The following is a 12,106-nucleotide window of genomic DNA, read 5'->3' on the forward strand; positions in this document are numbered from 1 at the left end:
ATAAATGATGATTGTTAATTGTAAATGTGGATGCATTAATTGTTACTCTACTTATACCACATTTACCACATGCAAAATGCAACTATTTGGAGCCCTGGAATCCATTTTGCAAAGTAAGACTGTTGCGTTCATCAGACCATCACAGAACATTCTGCAGTAGCTGTTTTGATCTTCCTCTCTCTTGGTGGACTCCCAGGCATTGCGGTTGAGGAAATTGGTTATACCATCGTATTTATTGTATTCCGAGAAATGCAATTTTGTGTTGGAGACACATTATAAGCCAGTATTCATCTACTCTTTCTAAAAGTGTCACCACTGGTCCAGAGCAGACCAATGTGCTCTGTAATTCAAGCTTGGTGCTGGGAGATCTTTGCATCTGGCAGGATCTTTTTAAGAGCTCTGTCTTGGTTTATACTCCCTGACAGCCACGTTCCCCCGGCCTGCCCAGACTGAGCAGATGCACGAAAAAACCACATTCAGCCACATGTTAAATCACTGCCATATACTGGCAGGCCTGAATAGATCATAGGGGAATGATTCACTGTTATAGTTATTTCTGTAGGTCTTCTGCTGATTAGATTTTGGTGCCCCAAGAGAATTCCACAGTTATAAACTTTAAGGAGTATTTTTAGTGAGGTTCTTGACAGTTGTTCTCTTTGTGGGTTAAAATACAGTGCTAAAGCTAGATTAGTGCAAAAATGTAATTTTACAAATCAGGCTTGGCGAAAACATGATTGGATAGATAGATAGACCTGGAGAAAACATATTCTTTTTACATATCCATTTGTCACATATCTAATTGCTCACAAATGCCAGTTTATTGCTCAATTTGTTCTTTTCTTATTTACTTTTTCAATCCTCTTTTATTGCAGCTGGACCTGGAGAGTGGCACACAGCAGTCCATCTATGGTCTGCACACTGACAAAGAGTACGAAGTCCGTGTGCGCTGCAAGATGTCAGCCTTTGATAACTTTGGCGAATTCAGTGACAGCATCATTGTACATGTGGCACAGATACCAAGCAAAGGTTAGTCAACAACAAGAGCTTAACTTGTTTTTTACACAAAGTGAATCCAGCTGTGCAGCTGAACCATCATGAATCATTTAAGCAAATTGCTTCAGGGTAAGGAAAGGCCATTTATCTTTACGCAGAATCAACATTCCCGATGACATTGGTGTTGATTTTTGGAGTGATTGGAGTGGTGATTCTTCTTATCCTGCTCATCTTCTCCCAGCAGCAGAGGTGACTGATTTTTTTTTAATACCACCTATAAGGTGTATCTCACAAAGAAATATTCATATAGTCATATTGGTCATATTTCATCCCAAAATCAAAAGAATTTGACATATGAAAATGACATACAGTAAGTCTCAAACACCATTGTAAACATCCAAATAAATACCATACTTACGCGATTAGACATGCTGCATGACGAACACTTTGTAAAGATCCATTTTGAGTGTTATATTAGCTGTGTGAACTTTGTTTATGCTGTTTAAGGCAAGCGCGAGCTCCGGGGGCTGGGAGCACGAGAATTTAAAGGGGCCGCAGCCTGAATCGGCGCATATTTAATGATGCCCCAAAATAGGCAGTTAAAAAAATTAATTAAAACAAATCTGTGGGGTATTTTGAGCTGAAACTTCACAGACACATTCAGGGGACACCTTAGACTTATATTACATCCGTTGAAAACACCTTTAACATTTACTGACATATTATTGCTCCATGCACAATTTACTATACCAAAAGTATAACTGCACTGTATTTATATAAGGTACATAAATATGTAAATGTATTTGTAGTATACTTAACATGAAAAGTAAATGTTTTTCAAATACATTTGGGTATTTTTATTTTTACTAGGGGTACAATTTTGTATCTTTAAATTTTTTTTGCAAATGTACTTCAAAATGTGTTATAAAATATTCTAATATATTTTTATATGATATTAATAAAAAATACAATATTGTTTTAAATAAAATATATATTATTTGTTTTTCATCAGATTTTTAGCATTTATTTGGGGTGAAATATGACCTGAACATAATTGTAAAAAAGTTTACAAAGTTGTAAGCAGGGAATTGCTCTGACACAATTACAAATGCATAAAATGGTTTACATTTACAACATTTTGCAAATTTGATTCCACAGGTTGATGGTAATCTTTTTACCACCTATTCCTGCTCCTAAAATCAAAGGCATCGACCCAGAGCTGCTAAAGGTAATTTTGCATAAAACATTAAACTTCACAGTCTTCATGTATGTCCATTATTTTTTTAATCTTCTTCATACAAATTATACTTGTTTTGTTACTGCAACTACAATTATAACCATGTGTGATACAGTATGAATAGCATGGAAAAAGTAATGTTTAGTACTTTTCTGTTTATAAATATTGATGGGAACAAAGATTTAAAGGGTTATTTCACCCAAAACATGAAAATTCTGTCATAATTTACTCACTCTCAAGTTGTTCCAAACCAGTATGAATTTCTTTCTTCTGTTGAACACGGACACACACAAAAATATTTTAAAGAATATGGGTAACCAAACAGTTGATAGACCCCATTGAGGTCCATAGTATAGAATAAAATACTATGGAAGTCAGTGGGGCCCATTAACTGTTTGGTTACTGACATAATTTAAAATATCTTCTTTTGTGTTCTACAGAAGAAATAAATTCATACAGGTTTGGAACAAAATAAGGCAGAGTAAATTATAACATAATTTTCATTTTTGGGTGAACTATCCCTTTAAAAATTGTCTGTTTTTTGTTTTTGTTTTTTGTGAATGACAAAAGCATTAAGCCTTGCATGTTGCACATTATAAAGTGCATTACAGCAATTATCATCAAAACAATTAGAGGTGAATACATGCATAAGTATTACACATACATAAGAATTGTTCAAATTGCGTCATTATAAAATTGAGCCTTTGTACGAATCTGGCATGAGTTGCAAAATGGGAATCGCTGGAGAGAGAGATTGTTTTGAAAAGGTCATAATTGTTGACATGTTGTGGCCATTCTCCTGCAAATTTATACCTCCAGAAAGCACTGTTAATTTAACAACCCTCGTACTCCATTTTTAGAGTGCAGTGTAAGCATTAAACTTTTAAACCCTGAGGGCAATCTAGAACAAGCACACAAATGCCCACATGGAAATGATGCCTCAAATATTTGGCTGCATCAAATATTTTTTGATGCAGCCATAAATACAAATGATTTGAAAATGATTCTTGAGTGTATTTTTTTCCTAATATTTTATTTTATTTTATTTTAATATTTATATTTTATTGATTTTTTTTTTTGCATATAGGACTTTTGTAGGTCATATCTAATAACACTATAAATTCTCTCCATTCTTTAACAACAGAATGGAAAACTTGACCAGCTCAATTCTTTGCTGAGCAGCCAAGATATGTACAAGCCGGACTTCTATCATGAGGACCCATGGGTGGAGTTCATCCAGCTGGACCTTGATGACCCTCCAGAGAAGAACGAGGGTTCTGATACACAACACCTGCTGGGCCTGTCCCGCTCGGGCTCTTCTCGTGTCCTTAATTTCAAAAGTGACGACGATTCGGGTCGTGCTAGCTGCTACGACCCAGAAACCCCTGATCCTGAGGACTTGGCTTCCCTTCTGCCTGGCCATTCTGGACAGGGAGAGCAGCACCCTCTGGTTTCCAGAAGCAGCTCGTCTTTCCCTGAACTTGGCGTCCAACAGACATCAGAAGTGGTGGAGACGCCCATTCAAGCGCAACCTGCTGTGCCCAGCTGGGTTAACATGGACTTTTATGCCCAAGTAAGTGATTTCACACCAGCGGGAGGAGTGGTGCTCTCACCTGGACAGCTGAACAGCTCTCCAGAGAAAAAGAAAGAGGAAGAAAACGAGAAGAAGAAGATACAGTTTCAGCTGCTTTCCGATGGAGCCTACACCTCAGAGAACATGGCCAGGCAGCTTTCCGCCGACGTGCCGCCCGGCCCTGGTCCTGAGCAGGGGTACCAATCATTCCCAACCCAGGCTGTTGAGGGGAACCTCTGGAATGGGGAGTACCTGGTGTCCGCCAGCGATTCCCAAACACCGTACTTGCTTCCTGAAGCTCCTCCGGTCCCCATACTGCCACCAGTGTCAGACTATACTGTAGTGCAGGAAGTTGACGCCCAGCACAGCCTGCTCCTGAATCCTCCTTCCTCGCAACCCACGGTCTGTTCGCACAGCCCAAACAAACACCTCCCTGCGATGCCAACCATGCCAATGGGGTACCTCACCCCAGACCTTCTGGGAAACTTGACTCCATGAAGGGACTAAGAAGCGCAAAACTGATGGTCTTGTTGTACCTTCTCACTGCTGGAAACCAAAGTTGCATGAACAACACGGGACGGAAATTCCATTTTGTTTGGGAATTCTGCACATGGATTTTCTCTGCTGTACGCTACAAAATGGACGAAGCTGAAAACGTTTCTTTTCTAGCAGCTGTTACAGTAGTGCTACGCTAGCTCGCCGAGAGAGTTATAATGCGTTATCGATTTACAATCAGAAATGTCAGCTGGTTACATGCAAAAAAGAAAAATCACTACAGAAATATGCTCGCTTGCTGTGTCAGAAAACAATTTTGAAAATGTGTTTATGTTATTACAAAGTTACAGGTGTAGAGCTACAGTGGCATTGGGATGAAATATATATTCGATAAGATAAATTCAAACATCTTTATACAAAATTGTTTACACACAGATAAAAGACGTATCGCTTTACTGTGATTCATCAACCCACATTTGCTTGTGTGTGGAATATTAACTATATTTCGTTACATAATATCACAGTAACTGAAACAATTCGTTTTTGTTGTCTCAATATCTTTTCTCGAATCTCAACGACATTGATCGTTAGCTTCCCCAAATTTATTTTGTGTGCTGCATCCATCCTGCATGTTTTATCCTTCGCCATAGCCATATGGATAAACTTAGCAAATTAGCTTTTTCCAATATGCTAAAACACAAAAAATGGGGTTGTGGTGCAGATGTGTATTTTAGCACCACTATATGTGACTGTAATATTCGCGATTATTGATAGAAAATGTCGAGACTAGTGTTTGTAATGATGTTAGCCCACTGAACAAACTGTTACCTTGCCTTGTTCAAAGAGCGAGAATTGAACTCGTCTTTATTTGTATTGATGTATCCAGGGGAAATGTCAAAAAATAAGCGCTTGTAGAGTCTTTGCTGTGCAATGCAAACCGCGGGTTTTCTTATATTTTACCTTTGTACATGTAGCAGTTTTATATTGATGAAGACACTATAAATGTGTACATGCATTTACAATGGGAGTTACATTATGGAGTAGCTGGGAAAGAAGTGCCAATTTTTGGACTTATTACAAGAAGATTTGCCATTAAATGAAGCTATATAATTCTTGCCAGGATAATTTACTCAATGATGGGACAAAGCTGCTTTTAAATAGAGCAATTTTATGAAATAATGCATTATAATATAAAAAACAATAACTGGAGATTTTTTATTTGCAATCATAGACTGTTAAGAGTTCTCAAGCCACATTGAAAACTTGGTCGGTGGATGTAATTCTATGCTGTTGATAAGTTTGTACAGAAAAAATGTTGCTTGTTAAGTTGTATAGATGAGCTTATTTTGAGTGCTTTGTCACTCTTACATGTTCTCTGTTTTTAGAGAAACACAGTGGAGGTATATGATGGTGAAGAAAGCCTTTGGACTACAGGCTTAATTGGTCCTGGGTTTGCCTATGATGCTTGAATACTGGGTTCTAACTTGTTTTAGGTGTCTGTTGTAGTTGCAGTGCCTTCCAAAAGCACTTGATTTTGTATTAAATTTAATTGTGATCCAACTTTTTTCAGGCTCCAAAGATATTCAGACAGCCCCACAAACGTTTATTTTTCTTTTACACACCCTTGCTCTTAATACTTAATGTTGCATATGCCAACAGAAGCTAAAGGAATAGTTCATCCAAAAATGATAATTCTGTCTATATTTAAGCAGTTTTTAATGCAGATTTTAGTCTCATCATTTGCAAAGACAGTAGTGAGACGGTTTTAAGATTTAAAAAATGACCTGTTGTCAAACGATACCTTTGTGGGAAGAACAGCCCGAAATTGAAGCCGTTGTTCACTGATACTTTAGCTCTATTCAGACTGGGTCATGAACTCTGATCCAAAAAACTTAATAGAACAATTTTTGGTTCACTGATTCAGCAGTTCTCAAGTTGACAGCTCATTGGAGACGAAAATTTTAATTGAATAATGGCTTCAGGGAATATAGGCCAGGACACGTATGGATCATTTTTTGGTTTCATTTTCACTATGAAGTGTTGTAGTATAGGAAAGAGCAATGAGAAAATTCTTCAAAGTTCTCTTTTGGTGATATATAAGAAATAACAGCATACGGATTAAGAGCAGCATTATTATGAACATAAAAATGACAGAATGTTCATTTTTGGGTGAACTGACCTTCGTAAATGACTCTGTAAATGACTATTTACAAACATCACAGAACACAGCTGATCTTCCCAGTTGATGTTCTGCCAGATCTGTACAGATGCCATGAACAGAACCTGCTTGTAATTTTTTCACCTTAGTATGTTAAAGGTCTAAAATGTGCTAAATGTGTGTTATTTTCAACCTGCACATAAGTAACGTGTCCTTAAAAATGAAATTTCTGTCATTAATTACTCACTCTCATGTCATTCCAAACCCACAAGACCTTTGTTCATCTTTGGAACACAAATTAAGATATTTTTGATACATTCTAAGATGTTTTTTATCTCCCATAGAAAGCAATGAAATTACCACATTCAAGGTCCAGAAAAGTAGTTAAGACATCGTTAACATAGTCCACGTGACTGCAGTGGTTCAACCTTAATGTTATGAAGCGATGAGAATACTTTTTGTGCACATAAACAAAACAAACATAATGACTTTATTCAACAGTTTCTTCTCTACCCTGTCAATCTCCTACACTGTAAAAAAAATCCCGTTGTTTCTACGGAAAAAAAACGGCAGCTGTGGTTACCAGAACAATACTGTAAAAATGACATCAAACCGTAAACATACTTACGGAGTTACATGTGAATTTTACATTTTAAATATTTAACATTGGATTTCAGTACACTGTAAAAAAAATCCCAGTAAAATTTACGGTAAGATAAAATATTTCATTAACTAATATAATGTTAATTTACCAACCTAATGAAATACTAATATCTGTTTTGTATCTTTATAATACACTGACAGTCACCACACACAGTGGTGATAAGAGTCACATGATGAATCAAAGTTCATCACTAGCAGATTTTCCACAAGCTGAGAAGGACAACACTAACATATAGAAGATGCACACAGTGTCATTCACACACACACTAAACACCATCATGGTAACATGCATGAAATTTTAAAAATGCAATAAACATTAATTTAACAACATTAGATGTAACATAAAACCCTAATGTACATAACTGATTAGAAAAAAATGAGAAAAACTAAGAAGAAAAAGTTATTTCAACAAAAATATATCAAATGTGAAGTGTCACGCAGGGAATTGTGGGAATGTCAATTTACGGTTTTTCACTGTAAATTTTACAATGAATTGTTATTTTTCACTTTCAAAAACTGTGAATTTAATGGTATTTTACCGTAAAATTACATTAAATGTACCGTTAGATCTATTACAGTTATTCACTGTATAAAGTACGGAAACTTTCTGTAAACCAATTGACAGTTTTTCACCGCAGTATTTTTACAGTCTTTTACTGTTAAAATCACGGTATTTTTTTACAGTGTACGCAGTTTACTTTTGAAGACAAAATTGAGTCGGCATTCTGACATAGAACCCGGAAGCTCTACAATGTGTCTTCAATGTAAACAGCGTAGGAGATTTTCACGGTAGAGAAGTAATTGTTGTATAAAGTCATGTTTGTTTTGTTTTTTGCGCACAAAAAGTATTCTCGTCGCTTCATAACTTTAAGGTTGAACCACTGTAGTCACGTGGACTATTTTAACAATGTCTTTACTACTTTTCTGGACCTTCAATGTGGTAATTTCTCTAATTTCTATGGGAGATAAAAAACAACAACTCAGATTTCATCAAAAATATGAACAAAGGTCTTACAGGTTTGGAACAACATGAGGATGAGTAATTAATGACAGAAATTCCATTTTGAGTGAACTAACCCTTTAAGTTGCTGACAGTCCACACGTAAATTGGAGTTATTTTATCATCTCAGACCCCCAATTTTGTTTTAAATTGCTTTTGGAGGGCAGTGTATGTGTTTTCATAATAACAGCTCAGGCTAATCAAATGTATTGTTTGATTTAATAATTTATTATGTACAACTCGAGTGTTCTAGTACAGCAGTAGAATGAAGTGGCATAATTATAATGCTAAGCCTTTGTTATTGTGCAAACACACATGTACGCCTGAGACAAATGGAGCCAAAAACCGTTGAACAATGAGCCAGAGGGGAAGACTTGATGCTGAAGCTCAGATTAGAGATATATGTAGTGTAGATACTGGTGTAGTAAAAAAAAAAATTGTATGGTACAAGAGAAAGTATTGTTTTTTATATTGAACTTGAGCTGGGAAAAAACATAGTTCAGATATTTACTTTTATATTATGACATGCAGGTATATATATATATATATATATATATATATATATATATATATATATATATATATATATATATATATATATATATATATATATACACACACACACATACAGGTTTATAATGGAGATTTTAATGGCAACCCTAACCCAGCCCACACTTTACGTGCCTCCGTACACATAGAACATAAGACATAAGCTAAATCAGTAATAGTAAAGCATAGATGAGGGGTTATGATTTCACTTGTGAAGTCCTGCACATGATTATTATGTGTGTATGTACATATATATGATTACTAGCGGGCCTATACATAATGTAGTCAATCTTTACACTGTGCTAAGCAACGTGCCATTCTTTTATATGTAAAGATATTGCCTTATTGAGAAATATCAAGTATTATACAACTCTGCTGCTGCCATTGCTGTGAAACCAGCATGTTCATGTTTTATTGGAAATGTCTGAAGCTCTCATGATATGTGGTGTACGATATGCATTTTAGCTTATGCTGCTCCTCTCTTTCCTTCTCATGTAGCATTTTCTTCTGAATCTCTGTCTTTTGTGAAATTCTTAAAATGCATAGGCTTTTAAATGCCTGTCTGAACATGCAAGTCGACAAATGCACATGATATATAGACATGCTATAATACATTTAATCTTCTGTACGTTTAGTCCTGTGTGTGGCTATATATTTTTGGAGCAGTTTTGTGCCAATTTTTCATCAAATGATGTGTTTGCCTTATGGATGCACACCGCTGAGCATTATTAGAGACATTATAAGGAACTTGATTCAGGTTTGTTATTGAAAAATTTGTACGGTTTGCTTTTGGAATTGGTTGAATTCGTCATACCTCAAATGAACGTAATTTGCAGCACTTGCTTTTGTTCTGTTTTCTTCAATTTAATAAAGATAGCTAGCTTCAAACAATTGGATTATCTGTGGCCGTATGCTTTTGGTTGTTTCATGTTTTATTTAATGACATGGACTGTTATTTTAATCTCAGTGTATTGTACTGGCTGAATGTGTGCACTGTGCATTTGATGTGAAAATATATGTTTCAGCTATTCAATTTCCCTCAAGGTGAGTGCAGACTGGTAAAAATGAACTGAAATAGCCCTGAACATAAGATTGATTGTGAACAACAAACGGAAAAAAACCCTCCAGCATGTTAACAGAATTCATTTTTTACCAAGCAATATAAGGAAAAAATTGTTAGACTTGCATTATGGGCACCCAAGAGTGTACAGTTATATAGCAATATACCTTTAAAAATGAGTTCTAGTAAACATATAGTCCACAATATTGTTACAGAAGAGGAACAGATGTTTTGACTACCTTTGTACTGAACAGGAGGACAGAATGTGGGTAAAAATATTAATACACACACACACACAAAAAAAAAAAAAAAAAAAAACAATTGTTGGTTTAACTTAAAGTTGGTTCCCTTAAAATTTTGAGTTCATCGAAATTAAAAAAATGAGTTACTGCAATGAAGGTGATTGGTTTAATCAACAGAAACTCAAAATATTGTTATCTGAACCACATTAATTATCTAAGTTGATTTGACAAAAGAAAAAAAAATGATAAATCATGAAAATAATTTTTTACAATGTAAAGTAAAATCAGGATTTTTTTTAGACAAAAAATATTAAAATTATTGTGTGAATGTGTATTATATATATCTTCTTTTCTCTCGAACATGGTAGATGATGATAATGATTTTTTTATTTTACTAATATCAATGACAGACAACAGCAAACATATTAGGATGCTGTCACTTTAAGATGGAAAGCACGGACCGAATAACTGACACACATCCGGTTTCTTTCTCAACTGTTCACTTATGACATAACCGAGAGAATACTTGCCGAAACAGGTATTTTGACATAATTTTGTGTGTATGTGTCCGTTCAAGCGCAAGTAAACAATTGGAATTAATTCGGTGTTCGAGCGCTGTCTGACGCTCTCTCTCTCTCTCTCTCTGCGTGCGCGCACACAAGGGTGTGATTGAGGCTGTGCGCACAGAGTCCCGATTTTCGCCTCTTCCTCCGCTTTTAAAGTCGTTTGAATGTGTTAACTGGCAAGACAAAACACGTCCAAATGATAAAATTTCACTCTATGATGGTTAAATTTAGCAGTTAATCCGCAAATCACACACATGCCGAACCGTTGGACCTTAACCGTACAACTGCGATCCGTTAACACACTTATCATCATGATTGCTATCTAACCAGATATGGAGAAAAATCCAACTCAAGTAAACGTGTCCCTGTGAACTGGTTTCAAAAGCCAACAGCGCCTCCCTCCATGTTTTCCTGGTTTCTTCGTTTATTTATTTATTTATTTTTACCACTTATGCGTACCTGCGCACCACTTATGCGCACCCCTGTATATTTAATATACATATATAAATAAATGTATACTTTATTTAGCAAGGATGAAATAAATCGATTAAATGTGACAGTAAATACATTTAAAATGTTACAAAAAAAATCTAATTCAAATAAATTCTTAATAAAAAAGATTAATGTTTCCACAAGTATATGGCACAAATGTTTTCAACAAAGATAGTGACAAATGTTACTTGAGGAGCAAATCATCATATTAGAATGATTTCTGAAAGATCATGTGACACTGTAGACAGGGGTCTTTTGAATGGTACTGCATAAACAAAAAACAATGTATAAAAATTATCGCATTACATCTCTTTCTATTTCTCAAAATCGTTTCAATTTCCAGGAATTTCTTTATTAATAACGATATAAGTATTATATGATAATTACTTCACTGGTCTGGACTTGATGTTTATGAAATTAATAAATGAATCATCTCACTTGGGCATAGGTCATATCCAGTTTAGGAACACAACAGGAAGCTGTCTTCATTTCATAGGGTTGTATTGGAAAACAGGAACAAACCGTAACAGCACAAGGGGTCCATTAGTATGATGTTGGTGTGATGTGAATGACACACTAGCTTAACTGCATCATTGAGAGCCATGCTGTGGAGAAGGCTTGATGCATTATGAAGGCCAGGTCAACACACCGAAGCCTTAATGTACTGGGAAAGAGGGGAAGAGCAGGCGTCCAGCAAGTACCAGATAGAAGCTCTCCGGTCTCCGCTAAGTGGATACAGAAGCAGCAGGACCTCGGCTGATGGGGAAAGCAAATCAGGCAATTTGGCGAGCGGTGCGTACTTAGCAACACTGCGTGAGGCTGATTGAATCTGTGTAGCCCACTCTCACAGTCTGCCTCTCAGGACATTGTAAGTAATTGCCCATGAGTCTCAGCTCCCCAGCACTGGATCTTCAGGCCAATTAGGCCTATCAAAGCCACCCACCCTGTCCATTTATTGCCTCTACTTGCTTGTTGACCTTTTGCATTGCGTACTCTTTGAGATGTGCTTAAAGGAGTTGGCGTTTACATGGCATCTCAAGGGCTGCTGAAAGGCAATGTGATTCTTGATCTTATGCTA

The 12,106-nt window shown here is 36.0% G+C and overlaps 1 protein-coding gene across 2 annotated transcripts in view; it reads left to right on the forward strand.

Moving 5' to 3' along the window:
- ghra (growth hormone receptor a) overlaps positions 1–6,781 on the forward strand; it is a 35,436-nt gene extending 28,655 nt beyond the window's left edge. For both annotated transcript variants that reach the window (XM_067394846.1, XM_067394847.1), the window contains exons 6-9: positions 873–1,026; positions 1,152–1,242; positions 2,152–2,221; positions 3,375–6,781. In XM_067394846.1, coding sequence (XP_067250947.1) covers positions 873–1,026; positions 1,152–1,242; positions 2,152–2,221; positions 3,375–4,301 — 1,242 coding nt within the window. In that variant the 3' untranslated portion in view covers positions 4,302–6,781. The remainder of the gene's footprint in view (positions 1–872; positions 1,027–1,151; positions 1,243–2,151; positions 2,222–3,374) is intronic.
- The last annotated feature ends 5,325 nt before the right edge of the window (positions 6,782–12,106 follow it).

The sequence above is a fragment of the Chanodichthys erythropterus genome, chromosome 9 (genome assembly GCF_024489055.1).
Source record: "Chanodichthys erythropterus isolate Z2021 chromosome 9, ASM2448905v1, whole genome shotgun sequence".
Classification (NCBI taxonomy): Eukaryota; Metazoa; Chordata; class Actinopteri; order Cypriniformes; family Xenocyprididae; genus Chanodichthys; species Chanodichthys erythropterus.